Source organism: Anguilla rostrata, chromosome 8 (assembly GCF_018555375.3).
Source record: "Anguilla rostrata isolate EN2019 chromosome 8, ASM1855537v3, whole genome shotgun sequence".
NCBI classification, from domain to species: Eukaryota; Metazoa; Chordata; class Actinopteri; order Anguilliformes; family Anguillidae; genus Anguilla; species Anguilla rostrata.
This window is the reverse complement of record NC_057940.1, coordinates 6,234,617-6,252,838: the sequence shown is the minus strand read 5'-3', so window position 1 is coordinate 6,252,838 and position 18,222 is coordinate 6,234,617. Positions and strand designations below refer to the sequence as shown.

At 47.8% G+C, this 18,222-nt stretch overlaps 2 protein-coding genes and 1 long non-coding RNA gene across 3 annotated transcripts in view; 2 read left to right on the top strand and 1 right to left on the bottom strand.

Annotated features, from left to right (window-relative positions):
* The window catches only part of LOC135260675 (aryl hydrocarbon receptor repressor-like), a 40,719-nt gene extending 36,436 nt beyond the window's left edge, over positions 1 to 4,283 (top strand). Inside the window, exon 8 of the mRNA XM_064346111.1 lies at positions 59 to 4,283. Within this exon, the coding sequence (XP_064202181.1) occupies positions 59 to 1,082 (1,024 nt within the window). The 3' untranslated portion in view covers positions 1,083 to 4,283. The remainder of the gene's footprint in view (positions 1 to 58) is intronic.
* Positions 4,284 to 6,036: 1,753 nt separating this feature from the next.
* exoc3 (exocyst complex component 3) lies at positions 6,037 to 16,775 on the top strand. Its single transcript, XM_064346110.1, has 13 exons — positions 6,037 to 6,188; positions 7,401 to 7,556; positions 7,855 to 8,074; positions 8,846 to 9,527; positions 11,537 to 11,654; positions 11,995 to 12,120; positions 12,474 to 12,574; positions 13,192 to 13,296; positions 13,752 to 13,893; positions 14,367 to 14,489; positions 15,156 to 15,317; positions 15,680 to 15,801; positions 16,316 to 16,775. The coding sequence occupies exons 2-13, from the start codon at positions 7,413 to 7,415 to the stop codon at positions 16,494 to 16,496; spliced, it is 2,226 nt and encodes a 741-aa protein (XP_064202180.1). The 5' UTR covers positions 6,037 to 6,188; positions 7,401 to 7,412; the 3' UTR covers positions 16,497 to 16,775.
* On the bottom strand, positions 12,418 to 13,297 carry LOC135260677 (uncharacterized). The gene is made up of 2 exons (XR_010331717.1): positions 13,211 to 13,297; positions 12,418 to 12,599 (listed from the first exon to the last, which is right to left on the bottom strand). It is a non-coding gene; the product is annotated as an uncharacterized LOC135260677 (long non-coding RNA).
* Positions 16,776 to 18,222: the final 1,447 nt, after the last annotated feature.

Below are 18,222 nucleotides of genomic sequence, written 5' to 3'. Positions count from 1 at the left end.
AATGATATATTCTGCTATGCTGAAACGTACACTACACCGACACTCTATCTCTCCACAGTGATAAGAGGTATCTGGGTGCGGGACGGCTGGAGGAGGACGGGGACGCCCTGCTCCTGGGCTGTCCCAGCACCATGTCCCGGCAGCAGCTCTACCCGTCCCCCTGGGCGCCCCTTTCCAAAGAGGGCGTCCGGTTCCGGGGCGACGAGCTCTACCCCCAGGAGGAGCCCTTGAACTTCTGCAAGTCCTCCGCCAACGGGCCGAGGGGGGGCCCGAGCCAGGAGAGCCCGTGGGCGGGGCGGGGCGCCCTGGGGGCGGGGAGGCACAGGGCGGGACACTACAGCAAGCCTCCCGGTTGCCACGGCGACGGGAGCGACGCCTGCCTGGCCAAGCTGTACGGCGGCCCGCAGGCCGCGGGGGTGTCGGGTTGCCGCGGCGACGGCGGCGGCGTGAAGGCGGAGAACGGGTTCGAGTGCGGGTACGACGGGCGGGGCGGGGCCACGGTGAAGACGGAGCGCGACTCCGATTCGGAGAACGGCTGCGACCTCTACGGGGCGGGGCCCCACGCCGGCCTGTGGGGGCGCAAGGCGGGCGCCGAGCGGCGCTACGGGACGGGGTACGCCGAGGGCCCCCCGCTGAAGACGGAGGCGGGCTACTGCGAGCTCTACTCCCCCTGCCACCGGGGCAAACCGGCCCTCAGCCCCACCTTCGCCCAAAACCTGGGCCTGGGGGGCGGCCGGCCCCTCAAGTGCGTCCTGAACAGAGACCTGTCCCTGTTCGGCCCCCAGCGGCCCCCGCAGGCCGACGCCCAGTGCGCGGGCCAGGCCGGCGGCTGCGTGGACGCCCAGCTGTACGGGGGCGGGGCCCCGGACCACAAGGCCTTCCTGCAGCAGGACTACAAGCTGACCTACGAGTTCCGGAGCCACAGCCTGGCCCAGTCCATCAAGCAGGAGCCTCTGGACTCGCCCACCTGGTCTGACGGCGGCCAGGACGTTAGCCACGCTCCCTTACTGCGCAGCCTCATGCCCAACTGCGTCATGAGCGCGGTGGGGAACAAGTCTCTCCCTTACGGCTACATGCAGTGAGCAGGAGGCTGCCCAACCCTAATTCTGTTTCTGGAGGTCTACTGTCCTGTAGGGTGTCACTCCGACCCTAACAACACAAGTCTCATTCAAGAGCTAGAGCAGGGCTGCCCAACCCTGTTCCTGGAGATTTATCGTCCTGTAGGTTTTCACTCCAACCAAAACAACTCAAACCTCATTCAACTGCCCAACCCTGTTCCTGGAGATCTACTGTCTTGTAGATTTTCACTCCAACCAAAACAACTCAAACCTCATTCAACTGCCCAACCCTGTTCCTGGAGATCTACTGTCCTGTAGATTTTCACTTCAACCAAAACAAGTCAAACCTCATTCAACTGCCCAACCCTGTTCCTGGAGATCTACCGTCCTGTAGGTTTTCACTCTAACCCTAAAAAACACACCTCATTCAACAGGTAGATCAGAGCTGCCCAATCCTGATCTCATTGGGCTGCACTAATTAATAGAATCAGGTGTGCCAAATTAGGGTTGTAATGAAAACAGCAGATGCACAGGAACATGATGATGCAGTAGAATGCAGTGCATTTAAATACAGTGTATACAGAATAGAATGGCTTGTATTTAATCAACATTTATCATTAAATTGTATGTATAATTAAATGCAGGTACAGTAGAACTTCTGAGCAACAGACTGGCCACTGAACAGAACAGGGTACAAACACAGAACTAAGCGATTTCAACTTTTCAAGCTCCATGTTATACAATAAATAGATTCTCTTTGTCATTAAGGCAAACAGGCAAACTGAGGCAAACAGTGGGCATTAAATGTTAATTAGTTACTCTTTCAATTAAACAAAAAAAAACTGGAAATAGCCTACACTTCTCTGTAAACCTGTTTGTTGCATCTAAAATATCTAAAGTCATCCACTTTAACAACAATAGTGAAACAAAGACCACAGTGCCCTTTTCTGTGCAATAAAACTTGATTTTTTAATACATTTTATTGACCCCTTTCACAAATGCATTTATTCATTAATAATGCAGGAAGCCATAGAGGTTGAGCCGGGTCATCAGAAACTGCCTGTGCATCGCTGTTGCCCTGGCGATGTATCCTTGCTGATGTCTTATTACTGCACAGCGAGAAACTATTTGCCCCATTCATCGGAATCGGAAGACATTTTGGTTCATTTTGACTTGACTTTCACAGTTGTGAATATTTCAGTTTTGAATGACCCCCATTTCCAGTGGTTTCTCAGGTTCTATTGTACTTATTTTTGTCTTCACGGACAGTTGTAGATGATAGCTTCTGAACTCCTCAAACCTATGTTCATGGAGAAAATCACATGAAGTAAACCTTGTCTGTGCTTTAGTTTTAAGTTAGGCTCAAATGTTGATTGAATCTATACTGCATTTACATTAGGAAAAGGATCAGTTACATTATGCATCAGTTGTCTCCATTAATAATTTTCGACATAAAAATGTATAATATGATTCTACGTTGATATGATATATTTTAAAATATACTCAAATTGCCTAAAATTGTATTGATTGAAGAATTAGTCAGTGGAATAATTTCTAAAGTATGCATTTTGATATTACTTTAGACATAACATAGACAAATATTTCTAAAATACAGTATTTTAGAGCTCATAAATGACCCTTTTTGGCCACAGATTTCTGATCCATAAGGGTGGAAACAGAAGTGAGAGGAGCCGTTCTGGTAAATATGTGGATAACTCAGGTTTAACAAGTTTAGTGTTGTAGATCTGTAAATGTTTGTGGTGAAATGTACATTAATATCATAATTGTAGTTTTTATTGAAGCACTTTTAAAGAAGAATTGCATTAAGGATGTTAAGATTCACGTCATGTTTGTGTTGTTGTATATTGTCTATTTTGTTAGGATCTTAGGTATAAATATGTATTTTGTCAAGGCCACATTTGTTTGGATACAATTTGACCATTTTTATGAAAGAACAATCATACACACTTACAGAGAGCGAGAGAGGGAGGGAGAAAAAGAGAGAGAGATTTTAATTTCATTGGAGGATACATTTTGAATAAACTGCATCATGATTCATTAAAGTTAGATATGCTGTCCATTCCTGAGCAGCTTCCATTACACAACCCCAGAGGAAACCAGCAGAGTTGTGTAAATGTAGCAGTTAAGAAAACAACCCCAATTTTCAAATAACTGAGGTACAGGGGCGGCATTATAAGGGCTTACAGGTAACTGTCATGTTAAAAAAAAGTGCAGTCTTGTTTGTAGACCAGCACAGATATGAAAACATTGAATCTCCTATTAAAGTATACTTTATTGAGAAACGTCTTTGAGCAAAGTCATTAGATGTATCTTAATGCACTCAGGCGTTTATAATGACAGTGACAATCGACTGTGATTTGTACTGTGTGCTTTTTTACTGCCATATAAAGTGCCTAAAAATTCAATGCGAAAAAATTATTCTCAAGTTAAAATATAGAGAATGCCTATGTACTTTTCCTTTAAATTATATGGCATTATTGTTTTACCACTCAGATGTCAAAAAACATCTCAGATCAGCAATATCAAGATACAGTAACCGCCAAACACACACAAATATGCACATTTAAATAGACACACATACATTTATAAACGATTTCAGGTTTTAAGAAATGCAATGATCCTATGCTCTCTCATTTTCTTTCTCTCAGTCTCTCTGTAATTCAACTTTTGACAAAATATTTCACAATTTTAAAAGTAATAGTTCTCAGTTTTGACTTTAAATAATGGCACTAGCTTTATAGAAAATGTTTAAATATAATATAGATTATAACCTTCTCTTAAAATCAAAATCACTTAGTGAGGAAAAAATGGCTCACGTAGAATTACATGAGCATTTAAAATGACAAGGTTGAGGCATGTTTAGGACACAGACACAAAAGTTAAATTTATCCTCTGTTGTTTTATCCTGTGTTTTCTTTTTAGTGTATTTTAGAGCACTTTTTTCACACTGTTGTGGTTCACAGCCAGTCAGAGTCTGTTCCATGTGACTGTGTGTTCAGTGTTACTGCTACCTGGATATAATATTGAGTAATGTTATTAACAACTGTAAACGTCTTACTTGCTTGTCTTGTTTGTGAATTTTTTTTTTAAGTTGTACCGTCCATTTTATTATATTTATTTTCAATATACTGGCAGAAATGTTTATTTAAAATGTATGTTTTTAACTTGTGCTATTTTACAAAAAAATAAAAGATAAATAAATCATTCAGTACATTTTTAAATAAATTAACCGGTAAAAGGCACGCTAGCTCTTTGGCCAACGTTGTAGCTGCAAAGCAGCATCTATTCAGTTTTGGATTGGAGCATTTCCTCAGTATTTTTCTGTACTTTTTAAAAATAAAAAGCAAACCTTCTACTACACTTGTGTGTGTCACTTAGCTTGTTTCATCATTTCTACCAGCTTTACATATGTTGCAACTCTAATGCTCATTTTTTGAAGGGGGTGAGGGGGGAATTAAGGTGAGTTAAAAAGGGGTAAAAATTGATTATGATGAATTTCAAAAAGCACACCTATGACTGGGGCTTTGTAGGCTATTTCAGAACGGACACAACTGCAGTCAGTTTCCTCACAGAACTGATACTAACTTTTATACCGTTTTTCTATATATACAGTATATCTCTGTAAAAACTGTGTATAAAAAAAGAGTATAACTACATTTTCCAGTCTGCTGCCAGACAAGAACCAGAACAGATACGTAGGAGCACTGCCCAGTGAATGCGTAATGGGGCATAAATTCTATAAGACAGTTCCTTTGCATGACACTGGGTAATTGAAAACTGGACCTTCGGTGCTGGCAAAAGGCTTTTTACGCAGGGGTCCTTTTAAAACTGGAAACAGACTGTGGGACTGAAGAAAGTATATTGAATGAAAGCAGACTTCTTTTTGTTCACAATGTGATGAGATGTTGAGGTGGTGACCAAGTCATATTTTTAAGTCTTAAGTACCATAGAAAGCTAATTATACATGAAGGAAGACAACAACAGCAACAATTTACAGCATCTGCACAACAAACAATGGGATCAAGTAGAAATATTTGTTAAGTAAGTTTTACTCAACAATATTAAAACTGTTATTTAAGAAAAAGCTAAACGCTGTGAATCACCCTTTCAGCGTTTGCAAATTTAGTTTTCCATTATGGCTCAGTCTTGCCAGTGTGTTTAAAAAAACAAACAAATTTTGTTTTGTTTTGATACTGGCTGCAGGCTCATGCCACAAGTAAGCATGCTATTCTCCCCTTAAAGATATTTTAACACAAAGCGGGCTCATTTTCTTTGTCTCATTTCTATAAATGGGTGACTAGTGGTCAATACATTATGCAGTCAGTACCATGTCGATTTTACCTGCCAGTTTAGGATTTAATCAATTTTTTAAAACTCTAAAAGATTCTTATCGCTAACTAAATCCTCTTCCATTTAAAACATTAGTTGCATCAGTTAATCTGACAGATTAAAAATCCTGTAATGTTAATAATGGGCATTTATTCACAGTGGTATATCTTGTGTATATATACCTGATGTAAAGTGGCTTTAAGGCTGTGAGTTTATGTATTAAATTATTTATCCTTATTTCACCAGGGAAAACCCCACTGCCATCAAAATCTCTTGCAAGGGGTATCTGACAAAAGACAAAGTTACAAAGGCAAGTCAGAAATCAATGAACATAAATATGCGTTTAAGACCAATAGCCTGTTATTTACAATTCGGAGGTTGCAATTACCATGACCAGAATGCACATTGGGCCCCTAGGTCAGAATTTGAGAACCCCGTCACTAGATAATACAGACCTTCCACGGTATACAAATGTACATACATGGGTGTTTTACAATTTTATTTTTGTTAATATTCCCATTTCGAACTACAAATTAGTTGAAATTAAAATAAATATAATAAAAATAATAAACACAGCGTAACTATATTTGCGGTCAGAAACTACAAAGCCTACAATGCAACGCGCCATCATTAGTTTGGAGGTCGAAGCTGTCAGCGGTGTGCAAGAAACCATCGACCACGAAAGGATGCTTGAAATTCAAATGTAATGGATGTTTAATCTGATTTAACAACATATGATTTAACTGCTCCTTAACAGTAGCGACGGAAAACCTCACACAGGTAGGACCACAACGCAAATTTTAACATAACGACAAAACGCGTAATCTAACGGTTTCTAGATCAGTGGATGTTTACAGGCTCGCTGGCTAGCATGTACATTATTTGGCCTGCGTATTTACCATACAGATTATTTTGATTGCACAACGTAACAAGGCAGGTAGCTAGCTAGCTGGACATTATTGGTTCTTATTTTTAGGGGTACTCTTATCAGAGCTTACTAGCCAGCTAGCAGTAGCTGTTAGTTGGGCGGCATTCAGTGGGTTCGCCAGTCTTCTTCCTCGAGAGGTAATCTAACTGATTTGAATGAAATAATAATCTAGTCTATTGCTAGCTAATGTTACTTTTCGCCGTATTGACATCTAGCTAGGTTTATCGAATGCAACCGAATTAACAACTCTAGGGGCAAAGCATACTGGCTTTTCCTCGATAGCGGCATATGCCAGCGTTTATTTTTTTTACCATCAGGTGGCCAGTTTTAAAGCTGTCAGACGCTCAGCTCAAGCTGTGCGTGACACGGCCAGCTACCGATAACGCCTGATGTTGTGATGACGACACGCCCTCATTGTTTCTTTGCTCCCTGCTAGTTTACGCCATTTTCTGCTGTTGTGCGTTTACATAAATTAATTATCAGAGTTCTTTGGCTGAAATTAACTATATGATTACGACAAGTAATTCACAAACCCAGCTTGCTGACTAATGTTAATAAGTTCCACGTGACCTTGTACTAACTCACAGGCAGACAGACACGCCTGTTTTCATTTCTTATAGATGAATTTAATATTTTTTGGTAAGAAGTCACCGAATTTAAACTGATTTTCTTACCTTCCGACTACGTCGTTCAATTTAAATGATCATTAGTACAAAGAATAATGTTAATGCAAGTTAACATTAATATAATTTGAAATTAGCGTTACATGTAAAATTATTAATAAAATGTTATATTTTTCAGGTACACAATTAACTGTTAATAATATATATTCTTGACTGTCTGTACTTTGATTATGCTTTCAGTATATTTAGGTCTATTAATAAAACGTTAGCATAAAAGGGGTAACTTTTTAGACAAAGCTGCTTAGGCGTTGTATCCAAAATCAGTTTTCTCACAGGAACTAACGTGCATATTTTTGCGGTTACATACGGAATTTGGAGTCATGCCTGTTAATATCCTGTTGAGAAATGTGCCGCTAGTGTGTTGTGTTCTTGAATGCAAAGCCTGCAGTTGTCATGGAGGAGACGGATAGGGAGGCCTTTGCCACTTCGGTGCAGCGGGTCGCCGGCATGTTGCAGCGGCCGGATCAGCTGGACAAGGTGGAGCAGTACCGCCGAAGAGAGGCGCGCAAGAAGGCCTCCGTGGAAGCCCGTTTGAAGGTAACGCGCGACAGAACATACGGCTACCCTCTCACGTGTGCACGCGAGCATAAGTACGCTCCCTCTACTGGTCTTTATCTATTACCTTTATCAGTCTCTCTCTATTTGTGTCTGCATATGTCTCTCTGTCAAACTTATGTGTTTACTATGATAGTAATTTTTAAATGGGATGCTGGAAAAGCCTCATGTAATTACGATTTAGCACGTGTGAAGGCAGTAAGGATCCGCGGCCCCACAGAATAAAAATGTGTTGGTATTAAATCAAAGCTGGTGACCCTCCATGGTCTTCCTCCCCTAGGCTGCTATCCAGTCCCAGCTGGACGGGGTCCGGACCGGACTCTGCCAGCTCCACAACGCCCTGGAGGACGTGAAGGACATCCAGAGCTCCCTGGCGGACGTCAGCAAGGACTGGAGGCAGAGCATCAACACCATCGAGAACCTGCGGGAGGTGAAGGACGCCGTGGTGCAGCACAGCCAGCTGGCCTCCGCTGTGGAGAACCTCAAGAACATATTCTCAGGTACAGACCACCACAAACCACAAGAACATATTCTCAGGTACAGACCACCACAAACCACAAGAACATTTTCTCTGGTACAGACCACCACAAACCACAAGAACATATTCTCAGGTACAAACCTCAAGAACATATTCTCAGGTACAGACCACCACAAACCACAAGAACATATTCTCAGGTACAGACCACCACAAACCACAAGAACATATTCTCAGATACAAACCTCAAGAACATATTCTCAGGTACAGACCACCACAAACCACAAGAACATATTCTCAGGTACAGACCACCACAAGAACATATTCTCAGGTACAAACCTCAAGAACATATTCTCAGGTACAGACCACCACAAACCACAAGAACATGTTCTCAGGTACAGACCACCACAAACCACAAGAACATATTCTCAGGTACAGACCACCACAAACCACAAGAACATATTCTCAGGTACAAACCTCAAGAACATATTCTCAGGTACAGACCACCACAAACCACAAGAACATGTTCTCAGATACAGACCACCGCTAATCTCAAGAACATATTCTCAGGTACAGTCCACCATCTAGGGTACAAACCACCATGAACCTCAAGAACATATTCTCACGTACAAACCACCGTGAACCTCACCACACACCCTGTGTGTTTATACCTGTGTGTGTATGTGTGTGTGTGTGTGTTTACACCTGTGTGTGTGTGTGTGTATGTGTGTGTGTGTGTGTTTATACCTGTGTGTGTGTGTGTGTGTGTGTGTGTGTGTGTGTATGTGTGTGTCAGTGCCGGAGATCGTGCAGGAGGCTCGGGAGCTCATCGAGCAGGGCGAGCTGCTGCAGGCGCACCGCAAGCTGATGGACCTGGAGTGCTCGCGCGACGACCTGATGTACGAGCAGCACCGCATGGACAGCCGCAGCGCGCACGACACGGGCCTGATCCGCGGCTACTTCGGCGACGTGCAGCGGCTGTCCGAGGAGCTGGCCAAGCAGCTGTGGGTGGTGCTGCAGCGCTCGCTGGTGACGGTGCGCCGCGACCCCACCGTGCTGGTGTCGGCGGTGCGCGTCATCGAGCGCGAGGAGCGCACCGACCGCCGGGCGCTGGACCGCCAGCGGCAGACGGGCTTCCTGCCGCCGGGCCGGCCCAAGCGCTGGAAGGAGCGCATGTTCCAGGTGCTGGAGGGCACGGTCAGCGCCCGCATCGAGGGCTCGCAGTCCGACACGCGCGAGTCGGACCGCATGTGGCTGGTGCGCCTGCTGGAGGTGGCCCGGCGCAACGTGCTGGACGACCTGGTGGTGGTGCGCCACCTGATGGTGCAGTGCTTCCCGCCGCACTACGACACCTTCCGCGTCTTCTTCCACCTGTACCACCGCGCCCTCTCCGCCCGCGTGCAGGAGCTGGCCGCCGACGACCTGGAGGCCAACGAGATCGTCTCCCTGCTCACCTGGGTGCTGCACACCTACGACAGGTACGCGCCTGCCCGCGTGCCGTAGACCCCCCCCTCGTCTCCCTGCCCGCGTCCCGTAGAACCCCATCGTCTCCCTGCTCACTTCCCGTAGACCCCCATCGTCTCCCTGCTCACGTCCAGTAGACCCCCCTCGTCTCCCTGCCCGCGTCCCGTAGACCCCCATCGTCTCCCTGCTCACCTGGGTGCTGCACACCTACGACAGGTACGCCCGCTCGTGTCCTGTAGACCCCCCACAGGGCAAAAGTGCAGTTACCACCAGGCCCTGCTCCCGGAGATCTGCTGTCCTGTAGGTTTACGTTCCAACTGTAACAAAGGGCATTAGTGAGGTCGGGCACCGATTGGGCAATTAGGCCTGGCTCACTGTTGGCTTTCCAATCGATCCTAAAGGTGTTGGATGGGGTTGAGGTCAGGAATCTGTGCAGGCTAGTCAAGTTTTTTTCACATGGATCTTGACAAAACAATTTCTGTATTGACCTTGCTGTTTGCCCGGGGGCATTGTCATGCTAAAACAGGAAAGGGCATTAGCAGTCTGTGGTCTTTTTTCACCACTGATTATGTTCAGGTTTTTTCATCCATTTTTTAAATGACACTGAAATCAAAATATGGAATTATGGGAGAACTGTGGTATTGGTCTTGTAAAGAGGAAGGGATGAGAGGCATTAATCCATTATTAGAATATTAGCCCGTGAGGTCTCTTAATGCATTAGTTGGCTCAGTGTTCAAATGCTTGTTGTAATAAAAAATGAATGCACAGCAATATAGTGTTTTATCCTTCCTCATTGATATTGATGAAGGTGAAGCCTGGGCCTATAATTTAGTGAGCCACTCTTGTTTTCAATTGTTCTTCTTTGATTTACAAAATATCTCTCATTGTCATTGTTGACCCCGTGGTTTGCATTTGAAATGGATGCAATGATTCAATGATTTTAATTGAGCGGCGCTATTAGCTGAAGTTGAAGCGACTGTGTTTTAAAGAGCTGGGACGATGCTGTGTGCGAGTTGTGCAGAGCAGTGCATTATGGGGACTGAGACAGTGCAGCCCAGACAGGAAACGTGTATCGGGTCGGGGGGGTTGGGGGGTGTTAGCGGTGTGTGGGGTAATGGGGCTGGCGGAAACCATGTCGTTTGTGTCCCATTTTGCGCTTCCCCCTGTCTCACGATGTGGTGTCAGACCCATCAGAGGGCAATTAACTCCGCGTTTTAGAGATAAACCCGTCCCGTGCCACGACGGGGGGACGGTTGAGCATGCGATCCCAGCCAGACCGGCGCGTCTAATCTGATAATTGCACACGTAAATGCACATCGCGTGTCCCAGCGCGCGGGACTCTGCCCAGATTAATGTTCGGATTAATACACGGCAGCCTGCTGCTGCTGACAGCTACTGTACTACCACGGGCCCCGCCACTTAATGCACTGTATGATAGCGATGAATGGGAATCAGACATGGAGTAGGAATGTCTCAGATCGTGCGTGCACACGCGAAACCTTCTACACACACACACACACGGGGAGGGGATTGTTCCGGAATGTCCTCGCTACAGCGGAGCGGTGCTGTGCAGCCATTGGCTGACTGTCGCTGATGCTCATTCACAGAAATGTGATGTGACAGTCACCTTGCTCGAAGATGCATTAGCAGTTCTCCGCTTGGCGTTTGCACACTCTGTTTACAAGAGTGAGCATTCCCTGATCAAGCCACGCTGCTGCCCTATACAGAGAGCTCTGTATATTATTGGAATGCAGTGCATTGTGGGAGTTTTGGGTGGCCAGGCCTCAGTGGAGTTGTGAATTAATACACACACTGAACACACCGTGACCTGGAATAACAGCCCTGTTAGGTCCCTGTCTCAGCATACACCAAAAGACTGAAGTATGTATGTGCGGTTGTAGACAAATGTGTGTTTGTGTTTGTATGCGTGTGTGTGTGTGTGTGTGTGTCTGCTATGACAGTTCTCTCTCTTTCTCTTTTTCTCTCTCCTTTCTCACTCTCTCTCTCTGTCTTTCTCTCTCAGTGAGGAGATGATGGGGCATCCGGAACTCTCTGCTGAGTGCGACATCAACCAGCTGGAGCCGCTGCTGCCAGAGGAGGTGGTGGATGAGCTACTGAGCAAATACATCCAGACCTTTACAGTGAGTAACGCTAACACTTTTACAGTGAGTACTGCGCTATGCTAACCAGCTAATACCTTCACAGTGAGTAACGCTAACACTTTTACAGTGAGTACTGCACTATGCTAACATGCTAACGCCCTCATAGTGAGTGCTGCCCTATGCTAACCCGCTAACATTTTCACAGTGAGTACTGCCCTGACACATTAGTTCTGATCTCTGTCACACTCCTGCAAGATTGCCACTTGTTACATTGCACTTTACTCTTTTTGCCCCAATGACGGCATAGACGTGCTTCCCTCAGTGAGCTGTGTGTGTGTGCGTGTGTGTGTGTCTGTGTCTGTGTATGTGTCTGTTTCAGTCTAACATCACCGGCTGGCTGCGGAAGGCTCTGGAAACAGACCGGAAGGACTGGTATAAGGACACCGAGCCAGAGGCGGACCAGGACGGCTACTACCAGACCACCCTGCCTGCCATCGTCTTCCAGGTCCCTCCTCTACCCATCTCTTCCTCTCTTTCATTTCTTCCTCCCTCCCTCTCTCTCATTTCCTTATTTTATTAAGCCAGTATTTCAAAATAAAATATTTGTGCAGGTATATTTGTGCAGGTATACTAATTTTATTTGAAAAGTCACTGCATTATATAAATATGAATCATATGCTTATTTTTTTTAATTTCAACTATTAATATGCATTTAAATGGAAAGCACACAGCCCTGAGCAGATCCATTTGTCACTGAAGTCTCAGTTGTTTTTTTGGGTTCTTATGGTCTGTCTCCCCTCTGGGGTTCTTATGGTCCGTCTCCTCTCTGGGGTTATTATGGTCTGTCTCCTCTCTCAGATGTTCGAGCAGAATCTCCAGGTGGCGGTGCAGATTAACGAGACCTTCAAAGACCAGGTGCTGCAGCTGTGTCTGAAGCAGATGACCTCCTTCTTGCACAGGTGAGATGGATGCTACGCTCCGGCCCTCCACGGGGAGTCCCCGGTCAGACAGGTCAGACTCACCGAGACTCCACACCAAGGAGCACCTTCTGTCTTTACTGTGTCCCCAAACTGTGCTCCACTCTTTTTTTTACATTTGGCATATCCTGTAGATGGGATTTTATTTTCATTGTTTATTTTTTTCTTCATTTTTTATCTTCGTGTGTGCCACTGAAATGACAGATTTCAGCATTGTTTGTTCAGTGCATTTGTGTTTTGCAGATCATTGTGGTTTCTTGCAGGTGCATTGTTGTGTTTCTCATCATTGTTGTGTTGCAGTGATTGGTTGCAGGTCATGTGTGTTTATGTTTGTATTTCTGCAGGTGTATTTTTGTATTTCTGCAGGTGTATTTTTGTGTTGCGTGCATTGTTGGTTCAGGTATTTGATTCTGCAGGTCATTGTTGTTTGCAGGTGTTTTATTTTTGCAGGTTTGTATCTGCAGGTATTTGTTCTGCAGGTGCATTGTGATCTGCGGCATTTTGTTTCTGGTGCTTGTTGTATTCTGCGGTGTACTGTTGTTCTGCAGGTGCATTTGGTGTGTAAACGCCCCCTCTCAGAGTAACGTTGAACTGTGCAGGCCGAGGAGGGCGCGCTACAAGGAGGATCACCTGCGGGACCGGCAGCTGCCCCAGTGCTACGTGCAGTACATGATCGCCCTCATCAACAACTGCCAGACCTTTAAGTGAGTCTCCCCCCCCTCTGCTGCGGTGTTCAGTGTCTTCTGCACATTCCATCGCTGTTGCTGCTCTTACTGCAGCACGCAGTTCAGCGCGGCCCGCTCAAGAATTCATTTCGGTTCAGTGTCTTAGTCCTGGGCAAAAGCAAAAACCTGCCCCCACGTCAGCCGTTTTGGGTTAAGATTGGACACCCCTGCTGTACAGACACAACCCAGCTAATGCACAATGTATCACAGTGTTACTGGAATGTTTTGTTAGTGGTATAACATCGCCACAACATGGCAGCAACATTGTGAGAATGTTTCGTATTGGCTGGGTAGCCGGTGTCTAGTGTGGTCTAGAGAGAGAGGTGATCGCTCCCAGTCCGGATGTAATCCCTGCTATGTGCGTGCGTACGCTATGATGGTAAAAGAGTCTGTGTCATCAGAAACAGCAGCAGTGTGCTCGATTCTCTCCTCAGGGAGTCGATAAGCAGCCTGAAGAGGAAGTACTCCCACTCCATGGAGCCCACGGCCAACGACGCCGCCATCGAGAAGACCCTGAGCGAGGTGGCCAAAGATGGCTGCCAGTTCCTGCTGGACGAGGTCTTCCTGGACCTGGAGGTAGGCGGGAGTTAACAGCACCTGGCTCTCCAGACGATACCCTGCAGACACAGCGCCCTCCAGGACTGGAGTTAAACCTGCAGACTGGTCCTCAGCGGAGTAAACTGCGACCTCAGCCCTCCAGGACTGGAGTTAAACCTGCAGACACTGCGGCCCCCAGGACTGGAGTTAAACCTGCAGAACTGCGGCCCTCCAGGACTGGAGTTAACAACAGACCTGCGGCCTCCAGACTGGAGTTAACCTGCAGGCACTGCGCCTCCAGGACTGGAGTTAAACCTGCACCTGCGCTCTCAGACTGAGTTAACCGACACTGCGGCCCTCCAGGACTGGAGCTAAACTTGCAGACACTGTGGCCCTCCAGGACTTGAGTTTGAGCCCCCTGGTACTGTGCGTAAGAATGTGAGCAGTGTGAGCTGTTCTGGGTAATGCAGTTCTACCTGCTTCCTCTCCTGACTCGACCCTCCTCTCTGCAGCATCACCTGAGCGAGCTCCTGACCAGGAAGTGGATTACGGGCTCCCATGCAGTGGAAACCATCTGTGTGACCGTGGAGGACTACTTCAGCGACTTCTCCAGGATTAAAAAGCCCTTCAACTTGGTGAGTCACTCATTGGCTAAAGAGTCTGTACACCTTGTTTACAAGGCCTAAATCCTTTGCTGATTGGAAGGAAATCCCAAAAAACCAGCAGAGGCTGCAGCCCTCTAGGACTGGAGTTTGAGATCCCTGATTTTTTCCAAAGGATTTGTGGCTTTTGAGTACTGCATCTGTAGAGTGTGTGTGTGTGTGTGTGTGTGTGTTTGACAATGTAGTGTGTATGCTGTGATAATGGTGTGTGTCTGAGTATATCAAGCTGTGCATGTGTGTGAGTGCACACCTGCTGAACCTCTTGTTTACCCTTTGGCTGTGTGTGTCTGTGTGTGTGTGTGTGTGTGTGTGTCTGTGTGCCTGTGTGCGTGCCTGCGTGTGTGTGCGTGCGTGCCTGTGCGTGCGTGCATGGGTGTGTGCGTGCCTGTGTGTGTGTGTGTGCCTGTGCGTGCGTGCCTGTGTGTCTTTGTGTGTGGTGCTCGTGCTGCGTACGTGCTGGTGTGTCGTGTGTGTGCGTGCGTGCGTGGGTGTGTGTGCGTGTGTCTGTGTGTGCGTGCCTGCGTACGTGCGTGGGTGTGTGTGCGTGTGTGCCTGTGCGTGCGTGCGTGGGTGTGTGTGCGTGTGTGCCTGTGCGTGCGTGCGTGGGTGTGTGTGCCTGCGTGCGTGCGTGCGTCTCAGGAGATGACCAGCGAGGCCCACCGCAGGGTGGTGGTGGAGTACGTGAAGGCGGTGATGCAGAAGAGGATCAGCTTCCGGAACGCGGACGAGCGGAGGGAGGGGGCGGACAGGATGATCCGCGAGGCGCAGCAGTTCAAGCTGCTCTTCAGGAAGCTCTCTCCTGCAAGTAGCTGCTCCCCCCTGTCCCAACACCGGCACTGCTGTCCCCCCAAATCCATCACACCATACCCCCTCTGTCTGTCCCGCAGGACCGCAGTGAGAAACACTGTAGTTTGAAAGGGCATTTTTTAATCTGGAGAAAACAACAGTGGGCCTAGTTTTGATCCCTTCGTAAGATTGAAAGTTACGCATTTTGAGTTTGGTTCAGTTTAACAACGCCTTCCCTCTGTACGCACCTGTTGGGGATGCTGGTGGGACTGTTCACCTTTATGCTTCTCTGTACAGAAATTCCTTTCTATTGCATCACTTCCTGTCGAAGCGGACTTGCTTCCTGTTGCCCGTTTTTAAACGGTGTCTTCCCGCAGGACGAGGACAAGGAGTGGCTGTGCGATTCCATCACGGGCATGGCTGAGGTGTTCAAACTCACAGACCCCACCCTGCTCTACCTGGAAGTGTCCACACTGGTGTCAAAGTACCCCGATATCAGGTCGGCAGGCTACCCCTACACACAGGCACATACACACACTCACACACACACACACACTCGCACAAAAGTTTCTGCATGCTTGTTTGTTTGATTATTTCCTCTTAGTATTTGCAGTCCAGTTTTACTGTGTTTTACTAATCGATTTCATACTAGTGAATGGTGTGGTGAAGAGGCAGATTTAGAAAGAAATGAACAGCAACTTACATTTCTGTCTGTACCAGCAGTCAAGTACTCTGTGGTCAGGAAAATGGTCTGAGGTGTGAGATCAAACGTGTGATCAGAATGTTCTTAGCTGAACATTCTAATGCTGATGTCACAACCACTGCTGGTAACTGAAAGCAATGGAGTTCTAGAACACTGACTTAGAATTCTGAGAAAAACATTCCAAAAAAACCTGCTCTTCACTGAGTTAAAATATACAGAGGGCAAAAGTTAGCATGTACCTGACAGTTTTCTCTCCACGTGCATGCTGGGAAATGAAGTGTCCTCATGCCTGTCCCCCATGCCGCTGCAGGGAGGAGCACATCGCCGCCCTGCTGGCGGTCAGAGGAGACGCCAGCCGGGACATGAGGCAGATGATCTTCGAGACGCTGAACCAGAACAGGTCGCCCTTCCCGGCCAGCACCCCGCCCATATTTAAGGACATCACCGTCCCCTCCCTCGCCTCCATGGCCGTCCCCAAGCTGCTCAAGTGACGGGCGGGAGAGTGGGCGGAGCCGGGGCGCGGCGTCTGGAGGGGGGGGCGAGAACCCGGCGACGGCTAATCGCACCCGTGTTTTTGCACTTTGGAAAGGGTGCGTTTCCCACCAAGACGCGTGTGAATGACTGACAGCACTGACTAACACTAATTTAAAATGCGTTGCTACGGTTACTGTGATACTTGATTGATCGCCCCACCCCCCAGTCCCTGTTGGCTTGGGGGGGGGGGGGGGTGGGGTTGGGGGGGCACTGTTACTGAACTGCACTTCGATGTTGTGCATGCAGCTGTTGTAAGACTCTCCTTATTAAACGAAGTCTCCCCTCCATCCTTCTTCCCCCTCTCTCTCTCTCTCTCATTGCCCACAGGACTCTGTGTGCGTTCAGTTTCATCAGAAACACCGTTAGCCGCGTCCGTCCTGATAGCACTCATGCAGAGAAGGGCCAGGAGACACAGTCAAGCTAAAGACAGCACAGTGCTGATGCTAACGGTGTACCTGCATTGTATCCTGTGTTTATTGGTGGCTAAATGAGCGTGCTCACGTTAGCGCTGGGTATCTGTAGTGGGAATGACGATAGCTGGGTTTAGACAGGAGGGGCTCTCCTAACCTGTGGGGTGTAGGTCAGGAGGGGGGCCAGCGGGCATGCTGGAGTTTAACCCCAGCGAGCGTGATGGAGGTGCACGCAATGCGCGTGCGTGTGCGTGTGCGTGTGTGTGCATGCGTGTACATACAGCTGAACCATGCGCGTGTAGTGTGTGCATGCGTGTACATAAGCGGGAGCTCATTTTCACTCGAAAAAGAAAGGGGGGCGGTGGTTTGGGGGGGGGGGGGAGGGTGGGCGTGATGAGCTTTGACAGCTGTGGGTGGGTGGGAGGGGGATGGGGGCTGCGCTCTGGAAAATAATAACCGCCCCCACCCCCTCTTAAAGTTGCGTGACCAGTGATAATTGTTATTATCCTGGGCTGATTCGGCGAGATCGTGCACACCGGTGATGTCATAGAAGACGGTCAGCTGACACATTGTAAAGCTGCTCCATATGCCAACAGTGGGGGCCACTCTGTGAGCCTCTCATTTATTTACAATGTTTTGGGGGGGGGGGGGGGCATTGCTAATCCTGAAGGAGAGGTAGCCAGCCTCGCTTAAGTTATTTATTTATTTATTTTCCTTTCTTTATGAACAGATTTGTAAACGGGGTGGAGGGGGGGTGAGGTGACTAGCCTCCGGCGTGTGAGCTGGGTCTGTGGGCGGGGCCAGGCGGAGGCGGGGGCGGGCGCGGCAGCGGGGGGGGGGGGCTCTACTCTCACTCAGTCCTGCGGCGTGCTGGGGCTCAGACCGTCCCGGTCACGCAAGCCCGCCGCCGCTCTCCCGCGGGTCACGCGAGTCCAAAACCCCCGACCCTGGATAACACGCAGGGGGCGGGGCGGGGCGGGGCGGAGAGGGGGAGGGGCTCCGCACCGCCTCCCTCTAAGCCCGCCCCCCTCGCGGCCGTCAGCGACATCGGTCTTCCATTAGCTCTGCGCGGCTGAAACCGTGCTAGCGTATGCCTGCAGCCTCCGGGAGTCTCCTGTCCATAAGCCCGAGTTCATTCTGAGATTCCAATTTGCCTGTTAATGCACAAGTTATCATGACAACCCTTAAAAAACAAGAAGAAGATTGGGTTAATGGCCACAGATCAGTTGTCTCCAACCCTGTTCCTGTTTTCACTCCAGCCCTAACAAAGCAC